Below are 22,431 nucleotides of genomic sequence, written 5' to 3'. Positions count from 1 at the left end.
CAGCTGCTTTTTCATTCCCCGGCTGGCTGAGGCAAGTGGGAAAGGGCAGGATGCGGAGCACTTTGTTTATGTACGTAGGGACGTCCATTTTATCCGCCTGAGAGATCTCAATGAAACTTCCAGGGAGCTACTCTGCAATCCTCTCCCAAAGGTTTCTAGGATGGCTGCGTTGTTCCTTCCTCTACAATAGAACACTTCCCCATTCCACTCTGCAGTGAGTTTTGCAGGCACCACTGGAGTAAACAGGCTAGAGGCACAGGGACCCAGGCAGCTTCTGGACACCAGCAGTAGCTGTGCTTTCTGTGCCTTTGTTACATTAAGAAGTAAGATATCAGCTAAAATCACCACCTCCTGTGGAAAATAGTGCCCATATTCAGTGCCATTGCCCTGTACTCAGCACCCATGGAATAGGGACTGAAATGTTATAGCTTCAAGTATCAGAAAATCCTTCCCCCCGGTCCCTGACAGGCAATATTCACCGTGGCTAGGGCTGTGCCAAGGCACTCCAAAGCTGAAGTGTCAATATGCATTTCTTATTAAAATTGTTTATGGGATTGAGGGAAGGGAATTTAGAAACTTATCTTTCCCTTTCTGTTGTGACTGTAAATCCATTGGTACATCTCGGTTTTTATCAGCAGCTTCTGCTATGATGGCCTTGAGGAGTGCCTTCTCCACAGCCCCAGAACGCTTGACCCTGAGGAGGAGGAGAAAGAAGACATGTTCAGAGAGATCTTACAAACCACTGCTGCATCAGACTATGAACAAAGGGCTTGGAGGGCCAATATGACTGGCAGCATGGAAAAGGAAAGAGGACAGGGAAAAGGCCCAGGAATTCCAGCAGAAAAAGGAAAGGGAAATTAACCAGGACGTAATGTCCAATAAGTGCAATTATATGAGGAGCTTGATTCTGATGATGGCAGGGTTCTACAGTCCTAAGGTTCATTTCCAATTTATTTCTTACGTTCCTAAAGCTCATGCTTCAGGATTCAGACAGCCACCAGGAGGGGTCAGGAAGATCCCCCCATCCAACATATTCAAGGAGGGTTTTTTTTTAATCTTCTTCCTCTAAAGCAGTAGGGATGGCCATAGCTGGAGGTGGGGCATTGAGTAGGGTAGGCCAGGGATCTGAAGTGGCACAGTGCATTCTCTCTGTCTCAGGTGCTTGGCTGACTGATCCTTGCTCACGTGCTCAGGGTCTAACTGACTGCCATATGTGGTGTAGAGAATGAATTTTCCCTCAGTTCAGTTTGACAGTGACCTTGTGGGGTTTTCGCCTGCCTCTGTAGCATGTGGGTGTGGGTCACTTGCCAGGATTGTCTGGGTATATCTCACTTAACCATTTCCTTGCCATTGTGGGGGCTCAAGTATTGGTGCCCCTTGGTGCCTCCTATTTTCTGCCTGTGGCTCATAATAGTCTCGTCTCCTGTGGGTTGTAATACTTTGGTCTCATTTTGATTGTTGGGTTTGGAGTGTGGGTGCTGAGTGATGTTGGTGGCCTGTGAGAGTCATGAGCTCACACTAGGTGATCTAGTAGTCTCTTCTGGCCCTCAATTCTATGACTCTAAGTTCTTGGAATATATTGGGGACAACTTTTTGTTTCAGAAGGTGGAGGAACTGGTTGTGCTTCTGAAGGTGGAAGGCAATTTGGATAAAAGTGACCATGAAATGATAAATTTCATGATTCTCAGGAAAGGGGACCGAGATCAGCAGAGTAAAGACAATGGACTTCAAAAAAGCAGATTTTAACAAACTCAGAGAACTGGTAGGTAAGGTCCCCAGGGAAGAAAAGCTAAAGGATAAAGGAATTCAGGACAGCTGGCAATTTCTCAAGAAAAGAGTATTAAAGGCACAACTGCCAACTACAGTATTCCGATGTGAAGCAAAGATAGGAAGAATAGTAAGAAGCCATAATGGCTCAATCAGGAGCTCTTTAATGACCTGAAAAAAGGGAATCTTACAAGAGGTGGACAAATAAGAAGGAGTACAAAATAATAGCACAAGCATATAGGGACAAAATCAGAAAAGCTAAGGCACAAAATGAGTTACATCCAGCAAAGGACATAAAAGGCAGTAAGAAGAAGTTTTTAAAATATATTAGGAACAAGAAAAAGATTAAGGAAAGTGTAGATCCTCTACTTAGCAGGGAAGGAGAGTTAATAACTGATAACATCAGGGGCTGTGGTGTTTAATGCCTATTTTGCTTTAGTCTTCACTAAAAAGTTTAATGGTGACCAGATACCATTAATGGATACTCAGCACAATTGATATTAACAAGAAAAGAGAAGGAACACAACCCAAAATAGGGAAAAGAACAGGTTAAAGAATATTTAGATAAGTTAGATGGTTTCAAGTTGACAGGGCCTGATGAAATTCATCCTAGGGTACTTAAGGAATTAGCTGAAGCAACCTCAGAACTATTAACTGTTATCTTCAAGACCTCTTGGAGGACAGGTCAGGTCCCAGAGGCCTGGAGGGCAAACATAATACCTCTCTTTAAAAAAGGGGAACAAAGAGGACTCTAGGAACTGTGGACCAGTCAGCCTACTTGAATCCCTGAAAAGATATTGGAATAAATTATTAAACAATCAGTTTGTAAGCACCTAGAGTATAATAGGAATAGCTAGTATGGATTGGTCAAGTACAAATGAGTGCCAAACCAACCTAATTTCCTTCTTTGAGAGGGTTACTGGCCTTTTGGATAGAAGGGAAGCAGTGAACATATCTTGATTAAAATAAAGCTTTCAACACAGTCCCACATTATATTATCATAAGCAAAGTAGGGAAATGTTGTCTAGTTGAAATAACTATAAGGCAAATGCACAACTGGTTGAAAAACTGTATTCAAAAAGTAGTTATCTGTGGTTCAAAGTGAAATTGGCAGGGCATATTTATTTAGTGGGATCCCGCAGAGTTTAGTCCTGGGTCCACTACTGTTTTTAATTAATGCCTTAGATAATGGAGTGGAAAGTACGCTTATAAAATTTTCAGATGACACCAAGATGGAAAGGGTTGCAAGCACTCTGGAGGACAGGGTTAGTGTTCAGAACAACCTTGATAAATTGGAGAATTGGTCTGAAATCAACAAGATGAAATTCAATAAAGATAAGTGCAAAGTACTTCACTTATGAAGGAAAAATTAAATGTACAACTACAAAACAGGGAATAACTGGCTTAGGTGGTAGTATTCCAGAAAAGGATCTAGGGGCTATATTGGATCACAAATTGAATATGAGTCAACAGTGTGATGCAGTTGCAAAAAAGACTAATATCATTCTGGGATATATCAATAGGAGTGTTCGGAATGGCGGTAAATGTCCTGCTCTACTCGTCACTGGTGAGGCCTCAGCTGGAGTACCGTGTCCAAGTCTGGGCGCCACACTTTAGGAAAGATGTGAACAAATTGGAAAGAGTCCAGAGAAGAGCAACCAAAATTATTAAAGGTTTAAAAAACTTGAACTATGAGGAAAGGTTAACAAAACTGGGCATGTTTAGTCTTGAGAAAATAACACTGAGGGGGACCTAATAACAATCTTCAAATACATTATGGGCTGTTTTAAAGAGGACAGTGATCAATTGTTCTCCTTGTCCACTGAAGTTAGGTCAAGAAGTAATGGCCATAATCTACAGCAAGGGAGATTTAAGTTAGATACTAGGAAAAACTCTCTAACTAAGAGGATAGTTAAGCTCTGAAATAGGCTTCCAAGGGAAGTTGTAGAATTACCATCATTGGAGGTTTTTAAGAACAGGTTGGACAAACTCCTGTCAGGTATGTTCTAGGTTTACTTGAGCCTTCCTTAGTGCAAGGGGCTGGACTAGATGACCTCTCAAGATCCCTTCCAGCCCTACATTTCTATGATTTTATGATGGGTCTTCTCAGGTAGCAAACTCAAATGCTGCAGATCTTGGCTGACCTGCAGGTCCAAAAATCCAAGATTCCCCACCCTGGGTAGTCCTTGGAGAACTCTAGAGTCACTGCTCCCTGCACACCGCACATGGCATCACGGGCCTCATATTTACCCCTACCACTCCAAGCTGGGGACAGCAAGGAAAATCACAATTGTTTTTGTTTCAACTCAAAATGGCTTTTCATTTTTGCTGTTTGGCTTAAAATCATAGACAATTATGTTTTAAGTCAAAATGAAATGAACATTTTCAAAGATTTTTGTTTTGGAAATTTCTTGTGTGAAAAATTTCAGGTTTCTGGCGTGCTATACTATAATTTATAAAGTACAAAAAATAATATGGGTTTGCTTAATATAAGGTGACCAGATGGCAAGTGTGAAAAATCGGAACAGAGGATTGGAGGTAATAGGCCTCTGTATAAGGAAAAGCCCCAAGTATCGGGACTGTCCCTATAAAATCGGGACATCTGGTCACCCTAGCTTAAGAAGACAGATGCTGCATATATGTGACATTGACTTGTGAGAACCATGGTTGGTGTTGTATAGCCACAACGGACTGCATGTGTGCACTCAAATGGACAGAAATGTTACCTCCTTTTCCAATGTTAATGTTCCACCCCTTTAATTTATGTTAAACATTTGTGTTACATTGTCAGGGTTTTTTCCCCCCACATTGTTTTTCTGCACTGTTTTTCCCACTCAATAAAGTTCTATTTTTGGATAATAAAATTATCTTTATTAGTTCACAACACATATTGCAGAATGCATGCTGAAAGCAATCAGTACTTGTAGATTTACAGCATGTGCTATTTAATTTATAGCTACAGGAAAACACTCTGTCATGCTTATAAATGTACAGCCAGCGCTACACAATTCTTAGCAGCACCCAAAGCTCTAGGACCAGAGAACACTTCAGCACAGAACACTACTGTGCCTGACCATTAAAGTGCTCTTTCAAAGCCTTCCTCAAGCGTATCGCTCCACACTGGGCTCTTGTAAAGGCCCTTGTGTCTGGCTGTTCAAACTCAGCAGAGAGCCACTCAACCTCCACCTTCTATCCTGGCAGCAGCTTTTCCCCTTCGCCTCACAGATATTATGCAGGACACAATAGGGAGCTATAACCATTGGGATGTTTTGCTCACTGAGACCCAATCTGTGATTTAACACCACCAGGGTCCCTTCAGTCTACCAAAAGCACATTCAGTTGTCATTCTGCACCTGCTGAGCCAGTAGTTGAATCCGTGGGGCTGTCAAGATGGCCAATGTGCAGCTTCGTGAACCAGGAGAGCAAGGAGAAGGCTGAGCCCCCCCAGAATCGTTGTTGGCATTTCAATATCACCAATGATAATCTGCCAGTCAAGAAAAAAAAAAGTCCCTGCTTGCAGCTCTCTGAACAGTCCTGTGTCTTTAAAGATGGAAGCGTCATACACCTTCTCTGACCAGCCCACATTGATATCAGTGAAGCTTCCCTGATTATCCACCAATGCTTGCATAACCATAGAAAAGTAGCCCTTTCTGTTATACTCTGTGGCAAGGTGGGCTGATACCAAAATAGGGCCATGCATGCTGTGTATTGCTCCAGTGCAGTCAGGAACCTCATTGCTGCAGTGGTAGGAAGTTGACCCCTGTCTCCCAGAGATGCCTGAGCAAGTCATTTCTGTCCCACAACATGAAGCAAAAATTTCCTAAAAGGTATTGTGCTGGATAGCGGCATGTGGCACACTCGGATACCTACTCACAGAGCACCACACTTTGCATTGACACAAGCATTCCTGGTGAGTATGTGCAATAACCGACATAAGCAGCCAAGTATGCACTCGCCCAAATGATATACAAACTTCAACGGCTGTATGCCAAAGTAACTTGTATCGACCAAAGTTTGTAGCGTAGACATGGCCTTGTTGGGGCACAGGAATGGCCTGCTATGTCTCCTTTGCTCTGTCCATTTCCTCTAAACCAGCTTTCAAGGAGTGGATGATATCAAAACTAATATTGTGGCTCTGTACTATTCGAAGATCCTCCCTCTATTGATGATAAATCCTTTGGTGAGCCAGATCTGTCTGGTAGGGCACAAAGTGTCTGGAGTACAACCAAGTATTGGAGCTATGGTCCCTATCCAGAGTAATGCTGGTTGTGATCTGATCAGCTCTCACAAACTAAGCAAGAATGATATGGCCTGGTCAGTGCTCAGATGGGAGACTTACAAGAAGTAAGTGTCTCTCTTCCTTCTGAGTCGGTTGTGACTCAGTGCCCTTTAATGTTGTTAGATGATATAGTTGTGCTACAATTGCAGTCTTTAGGATGAGACTTAAAACTGAAGCCCTCCCCAGTTAAAATTATGTGACACTTTTTACAGAAGATAAGGGTGTTAATATTTCTTTTTGGCCCGGACAAATTTAGGGTTATGTAACTTCATTTGGCCTACCTATATTCTTTCTGCACTTTCAGTAAGATACAATATTCCTGGTAAAACTTGTGCAGATACTTGCAGTGTGCTGTTAGGCCTACTCCTAACAACTCCCGTTGAAGTCAATGGTAGTTTTGCCAAACATTTCCTGTGGAACTGGGGCCTTAAACAGCTGTCACAAACCACCCCAGAGGTGCCTTAATTTCAATATCAGTGAAGTGATTCTTGGGTGTACACGGTAGTTGAATTTTTTTCCTCAGAAAAATACAGTTTTGTCAAAATAGACATTTTTTACACGAAAATATAAATTCTGATGAAAAATTTCTACCTTCCTATGGGAAAAGTCAAAATGAACATTTTTTGTTTTGAATTGACATTTATGAAATGAATTTTTTTGTTTCAACTCAAAATGGCATTTCATTTTTGCTATTTGGCTTAAAAACATAGACAATTATGTTTTAAGTCAAAACGAAATGAACATTTTCAAAGATTTTTTGTTTTGGAAATTTCTTGTGTGACAAATTTCAGGTTTCTAGCCTGCTATAGTATAATTTATAAAGTACAAAAAATAATATGGTTTTGCTTAATATAAGGTGACCAGATGGCAAGTGTGAAAAATCGGGACAGAGGATTGGGGGTAATAGGCTTCTGTATAAGAAAAAGGCCCAACCATCGGGACTGTCCCTATAAAATCGGGACATCTGGTCACCCTAGCTTAAGAAGACAGATGCTGCATATAGGTGACATTATTATTGAAAGCTACCTTCTTCTTTGAGTAGTGTCCCTATGGGTGCTCCACTGTAGGTGTGCTTGCGTCTCTGCACTACTGATTGGAGACCTTTGGTAGCAGTATCTGTTAGACCCGAACATGTCCTGTCTCTTCTCATGCCCCACCACGAGGCGACCCCCCCCCCCCCCTTAGTTCCTTTTCAACCATCCCTGGCTAGAGATGGTGCCATTTGCAGCCCGTTTGCTATTGTTAATTTCTTTAGCATTCCTAGTAGTTAGTCTCCTTAGTCTTAGCTGTAGTCTTTCTTTTTGTTTTCTATACCTTTTCAGTCAAAAAAGGAGACTCTATTTTCCCTCTTTTATTTTCCCCCTTTTTCATTGGGGACCCCAGCAGCCCAGAGACTCTCTAAGTCAGTCTTGGGCTGCATTAGACAATGTTATCAGATTGGCAACATGACGTCTCCAGATACTATTTGTGCAAATGCCATGAGGTCAATCTCTTCATTCGTCACCTTCTTCAGGAATGTCCCTATCTCAGAGATCTGTAGAGCGGCAACGTGGCCGTCAGTTTATACCTTCACAGAACACTATGCAATCACTGGGGACTCTGGCCTCCGATGCCATCTTCGGTTCCACGGTACCGTCATCAGTAACTGACCTGACTCCGAAGCCCCAGCCCTTGTGGGATACTGCTCAGGAGTCAGCTACAGTGGAGTACCCATAGGGACGCCACTCAAAGAAGAAGTAGAACAACAACAACAAGAATTTACTCACCTTCTGCAGTAATGATGGTTCTTCAAGATGTGTGTCCCTATGGGTGTTCCATAACTCACCCTCCTCCTCTCTACTTTGGAGTTCTTGTCGATGACTCTGCAGTAGAGAAGGAACTGAGGTGGGTTAGCCCAAGTGCACTAGTTAGCCTCAAGACGGGGCATGAGGGGAGATGGTGCATGTGTGGACCTAATGGACACTGCTGCCAAAGTTCTCTGATCAGCAGTGCAGGGACGCAAGCACACCTACTGTGGAGCACCCATAGGGACACACATCTTGAAGAACCATCATTACAAGGTGAGTAAATTCTTCTAAAGTAACATGAACATCAAGTTGCCACCACAAATAAATAATCATAGTTTAGATAAAGAACATTCACGTATGTATTTGAAACTTTTATTAGAGTCATTAAGGTTGTAAATTGCAATTGATTCAACATTATTCTGTAATTATTAAATCAAGGAAGTTTATTGATGTTAGTGAATTTACTGGAAATGACAGAGTAATGCTGGAACATTTTCCACATTTGTTGGTTATCCCCAAAAACCTGGGTTGAAGTTCTCAGTACAATAATTATCTTCACAATACAAACATGAAAAATTAATGGATTGAACTCTTAACCTCGCTTTTACCCCAGCTCTTTAATCTCATCTGTGTTTTTTTTTCTCCAGACCCACACCAGTTATCCGCTGGATTAAAGAAGGTGGAGAACTGCCCATCAACAGAACATTTTTTGAAAACTTTAAGAAAACTCTCAAGATCATAGAGGTTTCTGAAGCTGATTCTGGAAAATACAAATGTGTAGCAAGAAATCCATTAGGTTCCACACACCATACCATTACAGTAACTGTCAAAGGTAATGCTAAAATAACCCCAAATTTTACAATGTCAGCATCCCAATGCAAGGTTATATAGTAATATATTTTATCAAGAAAATATACTGCAGTAAATCGTATTTACAAGGATGAATGATAAATGTAAAATGAACTGAGTAAAATAGTCATTAAATCGACTAAGGTTTCCCACAAGACAGACTTTAGCATGTCTAGTCTTTAATTTTTATGATGGCCTCATGTTGGTATGTGGTGGTGGTTTTTTGCCAAACAGCTCTGTGGTGCTAACTTGAAGCTATCACTTAGAACACTGGTTCTCAAACTTTTGTACTGGTGACCCCTTTCAAATAGCAAGCCCCCTTATAAATTAAAAACATTTTTTAATATATTTTACACCATTATAAATACTGGATGCAAAGCGGGGTTTGGGGTGGAGGCTGACAGCTCGCGACACCCTAAGGGGTCATGACCCCCAGTGTGAGAAGCCCTGCCTTAGAAAGAATTCCATTAATGCAATACTAACTGGTACCTATGGTGAATTTGGTCTAGGCTTTCTTTCAGTGTCATAAGAGACTGCTCCCCCACTTCCTCTGCTGCTCCTTTCCCTTCTGCTGCTCCTCGTCCTTCTCTCTTCCTTTCTCGCTTTTCCAGGGGTGAAAGTAACTGAGGACGCTTACCGGTACGGGGCCAGGGCGGCTTTGGCCCCTGGAAGGGACGGGGCCTCAGGGTGGAAGGGGCAGGGCTGATGGGTCAGCATCCCCCAGCCAGCCCTTCCAGACTGCCTGGCCCACGCTGCCCGGGGCTCCCGTGTTGATTTAAAGGGCCCGGGGCTCCGGACGCCGCTGCTGCGATAGTGGCAGCGGCGTCCAGAGCCCCAGCCCCTTTTAAATTGCCGGCCCCAGGGTAGCTGCTCCCTTCCCCCCCCCCCCCCCCGTCAGCAGCCGGGGGGGGGCGCAAAAGGGGCAGGGATGTTAAAGCGCTGCAGGGTCCTTTGCCGCGACAGCACTTTAACGTTGCTGCGCCCCCCCGTCGGCAGCCCCGCCAACGGGGGGGGGGGGAGGGAGTGCATCAGTGTTAAAGTGCTGCCGCAGCAAAGGACCCTCCTTAAAGCGCTGCCACAGCAGCACTTTAATATCCTGCCCCTTCCCCCGCCCCGTCAGTGGCAAAAGGGGCAGGGACTTTACTGTGGGCTGGGTATGGGCCAGTGCGGGTTCTTACCGGTACACAGTACCAGCCCCTACCAGCTCACTTTCACCCCTGCTCTTTTCCTTCTCTTCATCCTGCTCTGCCTCCCATCCCCATTCTCCTTCTCTTTTCCCTTATCAGCCCTTCCCATCTTCCCTCTTTCTTTTTTCGTATCCCCTTCTGGTTCTACCGAACTAATTTTTACTAGGTTTTATCTGTCCAGTGGTATTACAGCACTGGGATTAAAGACACTTCAAATATATTGGTATTTGAAGTGTGCCTCATGGCTTTTGTTTGAATTAGCTAATGATAGTTGATTATTACTCACCTGGCAAATCAGTCACTTCTTTTAAGTAACCTGCTAGTGTTTGTTAACAACTCTTGATACCAGTTTACATTGATGTTGACTTTGTTTGGTTCAAGATGGTTCTGTGGGTATCAACCACTTCCTTTTTAAAAAATAAAAAGATAAATTTTCCATGCACCTGTGTCCACGAATACAAATGCATTATTTATTTATTTTTATACAAAATGTGAAAAAATATGCTGTTTGCATAGACTTACTGCAAAGGATCTGCTGATAGGCACACAGAAGTTATTTTTCTTATAAAGAAATCATCTCTTGTCCATTTTGTCTCTCTCTCTCTCTCTCTCTCTCTATGTTTGTTAGCCAACCCCATTAAAATCACTGGAGTTTTTCCATTGATTCAGTGGGGCCAGGTTTTCACCCTAAATCTGTTTCTCCTCCCCTACCTGCCTGAGTCACTCGAACTTACTCTTTCCCTATTATCAGTCCCTCTCTTCCTCTTCTATGGATAGCCTGAGGACCAGGGACGCCTCAAAAGTTATTAGAAAGGCTACTGTACTAATCCTTTTACAGAAGCCAGAGTCTGTTATCTTTTGCTGTTTTTAGAAATACAGATTAGGATTAAAGCTATTGATGTGTATTAATCAAATTTACTTAAATTCAGTTAAGAATCACATTTTGTTTACTTGAAAATTTTGATGCAGACAGCTATGCATGCTTTATGATTTATTGTCCATCTATTTGACAGCCTAATGGCTTGTGTCACTTGTAACCTGAGCTAATCAAAACATGATTTTACCTGTAAATTATTCAGATATAAAAATCAGCATTTTTGCCAGTTATAGCTACTGGGCTGTATGACCTTCTGAAAGGAGACCTGTAACATTAATGATTGTTGTGTTTTCTTTCCTGGCCAAAGCTGCTCCATACTGGATCACAGCACCTAGAAACCTTGTGTTGTCTCCTGGAGAGGATGGAACCCTGATCTGCAGAGCTAATGGCAACCCCAAACCTAATATTAGCTGGCTAACAAATGGTGTGCCTATAGCAAGTAAGACTTTTAATAATCTTAATGGAGGATGAATAAAAACACAAACCAATAAAGATTAGGGACACATAAGGGATATGAAACTTGTTCACATATGAATAATTATTCTGTATTTAAGGATGTTTTTCCTGACATTGAATAATAAATGCATATGTCATGAAAGAAAAATGCTACTGTGCATGAAGATGAAACAGCAGAAATTACCTCTAATGTGCCCCAATGTGCTGAAGCTTCCAAATATTACTGTTTTGAAGTGGGCAACTCAGTATCCTGTTCCGCTCTCTGCTAGTGTAATACTCATGGAGATGAGGTCTTAGTAATGAGGCTGTGATGTGTTCCACTGACTGGAGATATCAGAGGAATAGAACTGCTAATCATATTGCCATTGCAATATGTATTAGATCTCTTAAGAATCATATCTACTCAGTTGCATCCCCACAGGAAAGTTGGTTCTGTGTAAGAACTGAAAAGAGGGTAGGAGGTCAGAAATAAACCTCTGTGGTTGTATTACGCACCTCTATAGGGGTTAGAATTTGGAATATGTACTAGCCTTCCAGCTCTCAGCAGTCAAAGGCTGTAGTAAGGCTGTGTGAATGAATCAGCAGCTATCTGGAAATCAGCTTGTGGCAAGTAGGTGTCAGAGGAGATGAACCCCTAAGGCAATGAAACAACTGATTCTGTGTATGTGGATAAGAAAAGCTCTGTGCATTGATGCCCCAGTCACTCATTTGTTAGCAGTGTTATGACTGGCAGCACAATATGACGGATGCAAGACAACTACTACCTATAGCACATCTGTTCTTGAGGAAGACTTACACACCAATGTTGCAATATGTTGTCAATTCTTCTTATATTCAGCTTATATTATATCATATAATCACTGCTGGTCCTTCACCCTTTTTCGTCATCTTTCCCAATGTAACACTTAAGATAAAGCCAGACAACCTAACCAGCTGCTTTGTCAGAAATGATGATAGTGTTCTGAAATTCTGCCGTCTTGTGCTGGCACTTTAAAGATTTGAAAGTGTAGTATGAAAGGGAAATTTCTGAAGAAGTTAAAAAAAGGTAAGAAGTAGTTCAAGTAAAGATCAGTGAAAGAGTCAGCAGGGCTTCCAGGAGTCAGAGTCCATCCCAGAAAGTTGCAAAAGAGAAAAGTAAAACCTTATCAGATAGGTGTGAAACCTCTTGGAAAATGAAGAGAGACAGCTGGTCTGAGGAAAACAGCTAATAATGTGACTAAAATGGAGACTATCAGAAGAAGTTGAGGGATAATGCTGTAAGCCAGACATCTGCGTGAGGGAAGGTAGAAAAACTCACCAGGGAAGTGGTGTGGGACACCTAGATAAATATGATTTGATTAAGATTGTAACATAGGTTTTAAAATGCTGGATCATGATGGCTTACTCAGTCACATAACCTTGACGTTAAATGGTAAATCTCAAAGCGTTCATAAGTGTGCTCGATACACTCAAATAGGTCGACAGCTGATAAAATAACAACTACATTTTTATACCCATTTCATAATTTTCTTCCTTTACTTTCTCCTGCTGTTTCGTTTCCTTTTCTGCCCTATATTTATGTAAATTTTTTGTCCTGTCAGCCCTTACAATTCATCTGGCCCCTCCCACTGCAGACTCCACTCTCACCCAGTTGTTCAACTCTCTCTTCTATCCTTCTTGATTATTCCAGTCTTCCTCCTCTGGTAATCAGGATCCACCTCTATTGCATACTGACGTATCACTGATATCTTTGGAAGTTCAAGATCTCTCTCACTCCTTAGCAGTGTTCTGTCCCCCCTCCACCATCCCTCTTTCCTTAGCAGCTGCAAATATTTAACTGGGAGTTTAGCTGACTGCTGCAGTGCAAAGTGTAACTAAATGACAGGGCATCTGAGGGAGTGCAGGAGATAAAGGGAGGCAAGTGACAGAGTGCTATACTTATGAATTCTGCAGCTTCTAAAAGGAAAATGTTCCAGTTTAAAATAGCTGAAGCCAGTCTGTGGGATTTGCAAATGCACCATGCCCTCATTTTCACTTGGCATAGAAAATACTCATGTGGGCGGGGTTCCACTTGCTTCAAGTTGAATTTTTAATGTATCATTGTAAAATGATGAAACTAAAGCAGCTGGTTGGGCTGCAGGGCAGTGCTGGAAGAGCTACACCCGTGGCACCATTTCAAAGCAAAACTGCTATGTTTGAATTTCAAAGACCTTCTGTCACCAGAGATCCCACAATGCACCTCCTGTGGCCCAATAATCTGTTTGCAATACTTTTAGTTTTCTATTGGAAAACACATCTGGGAGATGCTTAATGCTTCCGGTTTTGTTTTCCTATTATAGTCAGACAAGGGATGGGGCAGTGTTGAAGAGAAAGCCACTCACCCATGTTTCAGTTAAAGGAAAGGTCCTAACATCAAGGAGAGAGATGGGGGAGAGGGAGATGGAGAAAGTTGAAAGGCAACATCATGCAAAAAAGGGGGAAAATAGTGGGTACTTAAAAAATTAATTAAAAAAGAGTAGTGGCTAAAATAATCACCCTCCCCCCCGCCACCAGAGTCTGTTACCTCGTGTAAACATCTTTTTTAAAAGAAATAAATTTTAGTTCATTTTTAGTTAATGATCACATTTTTAAAAGGAAAACAATTTTATAATTACAGTAATTTGCTGGAATGATAAGAGCCTAATCTTGCAATCCTTACTCACATGAGTAATCTTTATATGAGTGGTCCAGTTGAGGTCAATTACGATAACTCGCATGAGTAAGGGTGTCCAGTTCAGACCCTGACTCTGCTTTGCCTTGTGCTTCAATTAACACTTGAGTTCTGCATTATTCATACTTCTGCACAATCTTTAGTGTTTTATGGTTTAAATGTTCAACATGGGTTTACAAAAGGGAAATCTTGCATAAAGTGCCTAAACTTTTAAGGAGGTAATTATCCAAATTAATTGGAAGGGGAACCACTGACATAACTGGACTTTAGAAAGGTACTTGTGATACTGCACAAAAGACTAATTTATTGGTTCAGTGGTTTATAGTACAGGCTGAGCTATTAAATATTAAACACACACATTTCAAAATAAGAGGACGAAGTATACTGAAAGAAACTGATGATCTTCACTTGATATGTTCTTACATGCTTATATCATTTTTCACATTAAAGTGATATTTTTATTCAGTCTCTCTTTGTAATCACATAATACATTGAATTGAAGACAGAAAGGATAACCCTTTGATCTCTGTTCATGAGAATGTTTCATAATCCTTGGTTAGGAAAATTCTTAGTTCTTATTATTTTCCCTGAATTTTTACACACACACATGCACTCTGCTGGTCCTAGCCAAATGAGTGTAGGATGGAGGCTACTGGGCTCTGATATTCTGGAGGAGACCAGTCCCATAAGAGAATGAGATGGGCTGTCAGTGCCAGCATGCACTCACCACTCCAGCCATCATTCCTGCTGGAGTTGTGCAGGTGGGCCAGGATCTGGCCTAATGAATATAGCATGGATGAAATCCATTGAAGCTGGGTTTTATTTAGTGCATACAGTGTACCCAATGGACAGTGCTTGCTGGTGCCCAAAATACGTGGTGGGGCTGCAAGTAACAATCTGTCACCCTATAGCCTCACCTCCTACCATTCCCTGTAGGTTGACCCTATTTTCAGAGTGAGAACCTGGAGTACCAGTTAGGGAGGTCTCAGGCAGCTAGTTTTCAGGCAAATAAGGAAGGGTTGGTGGAGGAAGAAAGGAGAAGATAAAGGGGCACTCTCTTCCGTCTTCTGTCCTCTCTCTCTTGGAGAATGAAAAATTGTGCTGGCTTACAGTAAAGGGCAAGATGAGAGAAAACAGTATTCATTCTTCTTAACATTGTGTCCCCTCGTTGTTCTTTCCGAGTCCCAACTTCTGCCCCTCCAATCTAGCTCATACCAAATCACCTCTCAGCTACTGTCTTCACCACCACGCACACCAACTACCAGTTCACCCACACTCTCATTGACCAAATGACTTCTTTACTCCCTTCACTCAACCCTGCAAACCTGGTCCTTCCACTGCCCACCTCAGAACTTCTCCAAGTCCTGCTTAGTTACCTTTAACACTTCCCCTACTCCTCCAAAGTACACAATCCAACTGCAGGCCAAGAGTCCCAGCTTTTCTCTCCTAGTTTTTCCCCACAGAACATATGTAATTAAAACAACACCTTGACTAAACCCACCAGAAAGACTCTAGTCCCATAAAATAGTGTAAATACATAATGTGACATTTAGCCACTTTGATCAAAGGTCTGAGAAAGTAGATCTGCACAAAGCCCTGAGGAGCTACAGATTTTGGTTATGATGGACAACGGAGAACACTCGGGGCCCTCAACCATCAGCCCCTAGACATTTAAATCTAGGCACCATTACTCAGAACCATCAGTCTTAAACCTTGGGATAGCATGTAGAAAAGAGGCAGCCTTTCAAGTTTCCAGGCCCAAAACTATGTAGAGTGAATTATACGTTGTCACAGGGTCCACTCCTGGCAGATGGCACCTGCCCCTGGTGGCTTTGGGGATTAGCTCCTTCCAGGTATGGTTTGCCTTGGAGGACTTTGATACCCCAGAATGGGAGGACGAGAGTGACCTGGCCGGAGGGCAAATCACAAAGAGGAAGCTGCAGCTCCTGGAGTAAGATTGTCCTCTCTCACCCTGCGGCCTATGTGTGAAGAGACCTCTGGCTGTCTTTTCACATATAGGCCACAGGGTGAGAGAGGACCATCTCATTCGAGGAGCTGCAGCTTTCTCTTTGTGACTTGCCCTCCAGCCAGGTCACTCTGGTCCTCCCATTCTGGGGTATCAAAGTCCTCCAAGGCAAACTATCCCAGGCAGTCCACTCTCTGCTGTTTGGTCCATGCCACCTCCCCAGTGGCTAGTAGGAGAACCTGGGCCTCCAACTCTCATCAGCAACCAAGGTGTGCCTACCCCATACCTTGTAGCACTTTCCGTGAGCCTTTCCTGCCTTTCTCATTCTCCCCGATCTCTGGTTTACAAGCCCAAACTCCCTCCTCCTAGGGAGTAACTGCAGGCTACTCTCTATAGGCCAAACACACCTCCCTTCTCTCAGGAAGTGACTGCAGACTACCTCCCTGCAGTTCATTTTTGCTCTTAGATCCTGGGCTTTATACAGGGTTTGTGTGGGGTGGACACCCCATCACAAACACTCCTCCTCAAGATTGCATCCCTGGAAGACATGGGTGTCTCCTGCCTGGCATCTGCCATAACTGGGCCTATAAGTCATCCATCTCTTGCTCAAGGTCCCCCACCATGAGGAGCAATCTGCCTTTCTCCTCGATGGTGTCCTGATACTCACTTCACTGAGATTCTAAATCTTCTACAGCTTCTTGTAAGGCATGCTTGGCTGCTCCTAATTTCTCCTGCAGCATCTTTACTTGCTGCACAGAATCCCCCAGCTCCCTTTCCCTCAGGGTCTGAGTTCCCATCATAGCCTCCTTCACTTCTGTGTTTGTTCCTGTGTCTGTTTGGGCCTTCTCCATCCCAATCATTTTATCTTCTGATCCCTTTTTTCCTATCTCATTCGGGTCCATGCTATCCTGTTTGCTACCCCATCCTTTCTTAAGAGGGCAGTGCCTTCTTATATGGCCAATCTTGTTGAACCCAAAACAGACCTTTTTCTGTGCCATGTCAGCCGGCCATGCTTTGGTCTTCTCTTGTCTAGTCCCCTCTCCTGGGCTCACCTTCACCTTACAACTCATATATGTCCTCCTTAGGTGCCCCTGCTGACCGCAGGCAAAACATGCCCCTCCCTTTCCTGTTCTCCACACAGGTTGGACTCTTTGGGGGTTTCTTGTTTTTTCTGCATTCTGGGTGAGGCTTCTCTCCCCCATACAGGTAGGGGCACTCTCTTTTTCAGGTGTCCCCTTCACCTGGAGGCATAACACTCCTTTGGCCAGGCTTCTGCCCTCCTGGCCCTAGTACCTCTTTTCCACTCTCTGCAGCCTCTGCTAATTTCTTCCTGCATGAGCGTAAATAAATACAGTGCTGTTGAGCCAGCTGTGTCAAATAGTTTTGCAGGTACCAATGTGCCTCCCACTGTCTCTGCTCATACTTCAGCAGGATCTGGATCCGTTCTGGCTGTTTGTCAGTCCCCATCTGCAGGGGCGAAGACTCTGGAGTCCAGGTTGGGAGCGTATAAGTGCCTTCAGCAAAAAAGGCTTCCACCTACTGTGACTCCATTTTCTCTTTCCCTTTTTTCTGTTATTGCCTTCCACACTCCTCTTGTATCAGGGGTGTGGACCTTATACTGTCCCTCATGGTCCACCACAATCTCTTACACTCCCCTTTTATAAGGAGTAATCGCCTGTCCGCATTCTCCACCACAATGTCACGGTCCACTCATTGCAGGTGACACCTCCTCCTGGTGGCTCTGGGGATTAGCTCCTTCCAGGTGCTGTGCCCTCCTCTGTCAGTCTCTTCACCCGTCATTATCTCCCACCCTCTGGCGTCTCTCATTCCAGGAGTTACAGCTTCCTCTTAGTGACTCAGCCCTCTGGCCAAATCACTGAGGTCCTCCCCTTCCAGGGTATCAAAATCTTCCAAGACAAGCTGTCCCAGGCAGTCCACTCTCTGCTGCCTGGTCCACGCTACTTCCCCAGGGGCCTGCAGGGGAACCCCGGCCTTTGTTCTACTCCAGGTTCTAGCTCAGTGCCCTTTCATCAGCAGCCAGGGTCTGCCCTATCTCATACCTTGTTGCATTTCCCCTGAGCCTTTCCCACCTTTCTGGCTCTCCCACCTCTCTGGTTTACCAGCCCAAACTCCCTCCAACCAGGGAGTAACTGTAGGCTTCCTATCTCTGTAGCCCCAAACACACCCTCTTCTCCCAGGAAGTGACAGCAGACTATCTCCCTGCCATCCCTTTGTGCTCTCGGATCCTGGGCTTTATACAGGCCCCTCCTCTTCCTGTCCAGCTGAACCTCAGGTCTAATTAATCCCATCTCCCTGGCTTCTCCAGGTGTAGCCTAGGCAGCTAATTGGCCTACCTGGCCACCTTGACCCTTTCAGGCCTTATGTGGGGTGGATACCCCATCATACACCTGTGTCGTGTCTTGAATCACAAGTACAGTCTTTACATAATATAAGTGTAACATGTTCATTGCAGCTAAAACCTATATGCAGGAGAACAGCCATATCCAGCACTAGCTGTAGCTTTTGGATGTTCTTCAAGATTAGTTTCAGGTAGAGCATGTGAGAAACGTGGAAGTCACAAAGATATGGATTATTCCGGTTATGATGCCATCTTGATTCAGCCAGTTACCAACAGAATTTACTTAAATCTAATAAGCACTAGGACATTCTTCTCTTACACTGTCCTTTATTTTATATTTACTGTCTTGTCCCCATTCTATCCTTTCAACTATAGCTAATAAAAGGCATAGTGTCACCACAATTATGCAAATAATTAACTATGATCTTATTTGACTGTTATGGTTTCAGCTCACTTCAGCAATACTGGATCATACATTTATAACTTTAACTAGGGAAATGACTGACAAGTAATGGATATGATTACAACTTTTACATATTGGTTATGAATGTGATCCTCTGGAGGAAGAGGCATGTCAGATGAAATAAATAGCATTACTTTTAGCATTATTGGCTGTAAGACAGATGATACTTTGGTCATTCCAAAATTTGCAAACCCTACATGAGGACTAACAGCATTCTGCATGAAGGCTAGACAAGGGCCAAGTATTTCAATTTATGTCAATAAGAAAGACTGCTTATCATTATTATATTATCTCATCAGAAACAACAACAGGATCTACTGTGTCTTCAGAATATTGCTCATGTTTTAGTTATCTCTGAAGTTGGTCTTAAGCACCATGTGCTAGGGATCACATATATAAGAGCTATGATTGACATGCGCCATAGTGTTTACATTCACTGCAAAATGTGCATAATCTATGAGAAATATTTTTGACAATCTGGGCTCTACAGTCATGGTGAAATATGTTCAGTGTCAACATTCATATCAAGTATTTGTTTCTTTGAATGATTAATTTTCTACCCTGTTGCAAAATGATACCATAACAGCTTTTTAAAAAAGATGAACAAGAGATTGTGAATTATCACAGTTGAACGACATTTCCTTCTGTTGTGCTGATAGTATCAAGCATCGAGTATAAGTACACTATTATGTGTCCCAACACTGTCTTATTGGCCTTCATTTGGGGGTGGAAAAAATAAAAATTTCTTTCTGAAAGGTTTATCAGAAATCATACCTGCTCGCTTTAAAAGCATGGAAGAAATTATTGCTCTTGATTCATAAGTGTACTGTGTTAAAGAAGATATTGGCATCTAAAGGCAATTAGAGTAATTAATGTTGCTATTCCGTCCCAAAGAGAAATTCTTCTCCACTTTTACTGTGTGTTTTTTATGACATCTTATTGATCAAAGTAAGATTACGCTCCAAGATGAGCAGAACGACAAGGTGTACGTTTTGTCAATGATATGTGAAAAAGCAGCCTGGTTACTGTGTTTATTTCCTTTTTAGTATATTGGGTTAGCTTTTAATTAAGGGAGTCTGCCACACAGCATCTGAGCATGTCATCAACATACTTGTTATCACCTTCACTATCAAACAGAAACACAGTTAACAGCCTACCCTACAAAATATGGTTGTGTTCCAAGTAGCATATTTCTGAGAATAAGTTGTGTAGTATCCTGAGCCTGCATTGCACTTTATGGGCAAATAAAGACACGGTCCCTGCCCTGTGGGTCTAACAGTTTAAATAAACATAGCTGAGAACATTTAATACCGGCTGTTCTGTGACATTAATATTTGGTGGCTTCTTCATTTCAGACATGGAAATAATTTGAGGAAGTCACTCAGTGATTCTAGGAACACTCAACTGCTTGACCATTATCATAGTAGTAATAATAATAATAATAATAATTAATACATCATAAATTCATAGAAACCAGAGATGGAAAAATACATCTTAGGCCATCCAGCCCATCTCCATTCTTGGGGTTATTCTCTAATGGACATCTATTACATGTTTGACTAGTCGAATGTTAAACATGTCAGGCAATGTAACTTCCCCCCTTTCCTTGGCAAGACTATTCAGCAGCATTTTAGGGCCTGATCCAAAGCCCATTGAAATCAGTGGACAGACTTCAATTAACTTCAGTGGGCTTTTGTTCAGGCCCTAATATTTTATTGTCAGGGATTTTTTCTTGGTAATCAGGGTACATTTTTCTTCTTTTCTTCTTTTGACTGCTAGCTATCTATGTTTATACGCAATGTACTCAACTAACTGCTGCTCTGAGAATCATAAATTTGAACTTCCTGAATTTTGTACGTATACAATCTAAAGAGTATATACATCTCATCAGAAAAGTTAGAAATTTCAATGAGAAATGGCAAAAACAATTCTGTGGAATTTTTTTTCCATTTTTCACCCAAGTCTAACCATAATGTTGCTTTTAATCAGTTGTATCTATAATGTTGCATTTACTTTTTTTTACAAGAAAATAGAATGGTGCTACTAAGTCCAATCAAATAAATATATTATTGTAAGAAATGTCCAGTGCTATCCAGTGGGGGATATCATGCAAAACTAGAACTGGATGTGCAGTCTAATGATGATGATAGATTCAGATCAACATAGGGGAGACTTATGGTGCGGAATGACTAGCTAAGATGAAGGGAGTGCCTGACGTAGTATATAGCTTTCTTTGTATTTGAACATGCTGTATTTATTTGCATATTTGGAGAAGCACATAGAAAGCTGATTCAACATACAGAAGGCAAATGTGCACCTAAGGGTGTTGCAAATATTGGGAGTGGCAAAGTATTCAGGTCTCAGTTCTGCAAATACGTAATCACGTGTGTAAGTATTTTCAGGATTAGGGTTTCAGTAACGTTGTGGAACCAAATGTGAGCTTGTCGGGGACAGATATTTACAAGTTTGTCTAGAGCAACAGAATTCCTTGAGCAAGTCCTGATCATTCCTTTAGCAGAAAGTTGCACACTGTGTTTAAACAATGTGCAGCTTCCTGCTGCTTTTGCTATCAATGTTTCTAACTCAAATTTTGTCTAACATGCCAATAGTCCATGTGCTGAACAAAAGTCATGATTCTGCACTCTGATCATCTACATGGGCAGATTCCTTATGCACAGAGTCAGCTGAGCTCTGCTTGAGGTCAGGGGTCTGTCCACATGGATCAGATTGCAGGATTGGGGCTTAAGTCCATAGATTCACTGAAGTTCTAAAAAGTAGCCAGCTTTTAGATAGGGCTGCAAAAAGCAGTCAGATTTGACTGTTCTTTCCATACACTGACATCTCAAACACAGCTGAATGGAATTCTGACAACCCGCCTCCCCTCACCTCACCACACCTTCCCCACACAAGTTGACTTTTGAACTGAGTCTTAATGTGAGAAATTTCATCCCAAAAAGAAATTTGTTGGAGAAAGTTATAAGCAACAGAAAATGGCACATATATTAAAAGTGGCTTTTCAATGCTACCTATAGCATCATTATCATAAAGGTGTAAAAATGAGCTCATTTTCAGTTGCTTCCTTCCACAGTGGTCAGTGTGATTTACAAATTATCAAATATGTCACAAAACAGGTCTTAGAAGGCAAATCCTTCCTGTTGCTTGCAAAAAATAGTCCATTTCCAAAAATAATGTCATCACTTTTATGTGCTACTGGTACATCTTTGTAAGTCTGGTAATTGCCCAAAGTCAGTTAACTGTTGATGAACACAGTAAAAGAATCATAAGTCTTATGAATATTACAGAAACTTCTAAATTGTGTTCCAGTAGAGTCAATCTTTGATTACATGAATTCCTAAATCAATCACACAGAATAGACACATTCCATATGAAGAAGATTTTTTTTAAGTAAACTGATATGGTTTTGCCAGTCAACTCAAAGTACTTCATCCTGTAAAAGGGATCTACACTGGCAGAAATATGTGCCTGCAAAAGTTCTTTTGCAAGATCAGGGCCTAGCACAGTAAATATGCCCTCAGAGATTATATTGAGACCTTGATTTAGTATTTAATTTCAGGGGATGGAAGGATTTGTTTCACTTCATGAGTATGAAATGTCATCATAAAATTAAGATCTTTGACATAGCATGTGAACATGTGAAACAGCATGGCTCCTTCACATTTTTAGTAGAGCCAGTATTGGCGACCACTGTTGCCAACTTTCACTTGGTAAATAAGCGCCCTGACTTCCACAAT

At 42.2% G+C, this 22,431-nt stretch overlaps 1 protein-coding gene across 50 annotated transcripts in view; it reads left to right on the top strand.

The window, feature by feature from the left end:
• Window positions 1-22,431, top strand: part of NRCAM (neuronal cell adhesion molecule) — a 284,294-nt gene that overhangs the window by 190,564 nt on the left and 71,299 nt on the right. For all 50 annotated transcript variants that reach the window (XR_005223674.2, XR_005223675.2, XR_006291724.1 and 47 more), the window contains 2 exons: window positions 8,481-8,665; window positions 11,054-11,185. Coding sequence is in view for 47 of the 50 variants with exons in the window: in XM_043549340.1 (XP_043405275.1) it covers window positions 8,481-8,665; window positions 11,054-11,185 (317 nt within the window). In the remaining 3 variants the exon portion in view is untranslated. The remainder of the gene's footprint in view (window positions 1-8,480; window positions 8,666-11,053; window positions 11,186-22,431) is intronic.

This window comes from Chelonia mydas, chromosome 1 (assembly GCF_015237465.2).
Source record: "Chelonia mydas isolate rCheMyd1 chromosome 1, rCheMyd1.pri.v2, whole genome shotgun sequence".
NCBI classification, from domain to species: domain Eukaryota; kingdom Metazoa; phylum Chordata; order Testudines; family Cheloniidae; genus Chelonia; species Chelonia mydas.
This window is presented reverse-complemented; position numbering and strand designations above follow the sequence as displayed.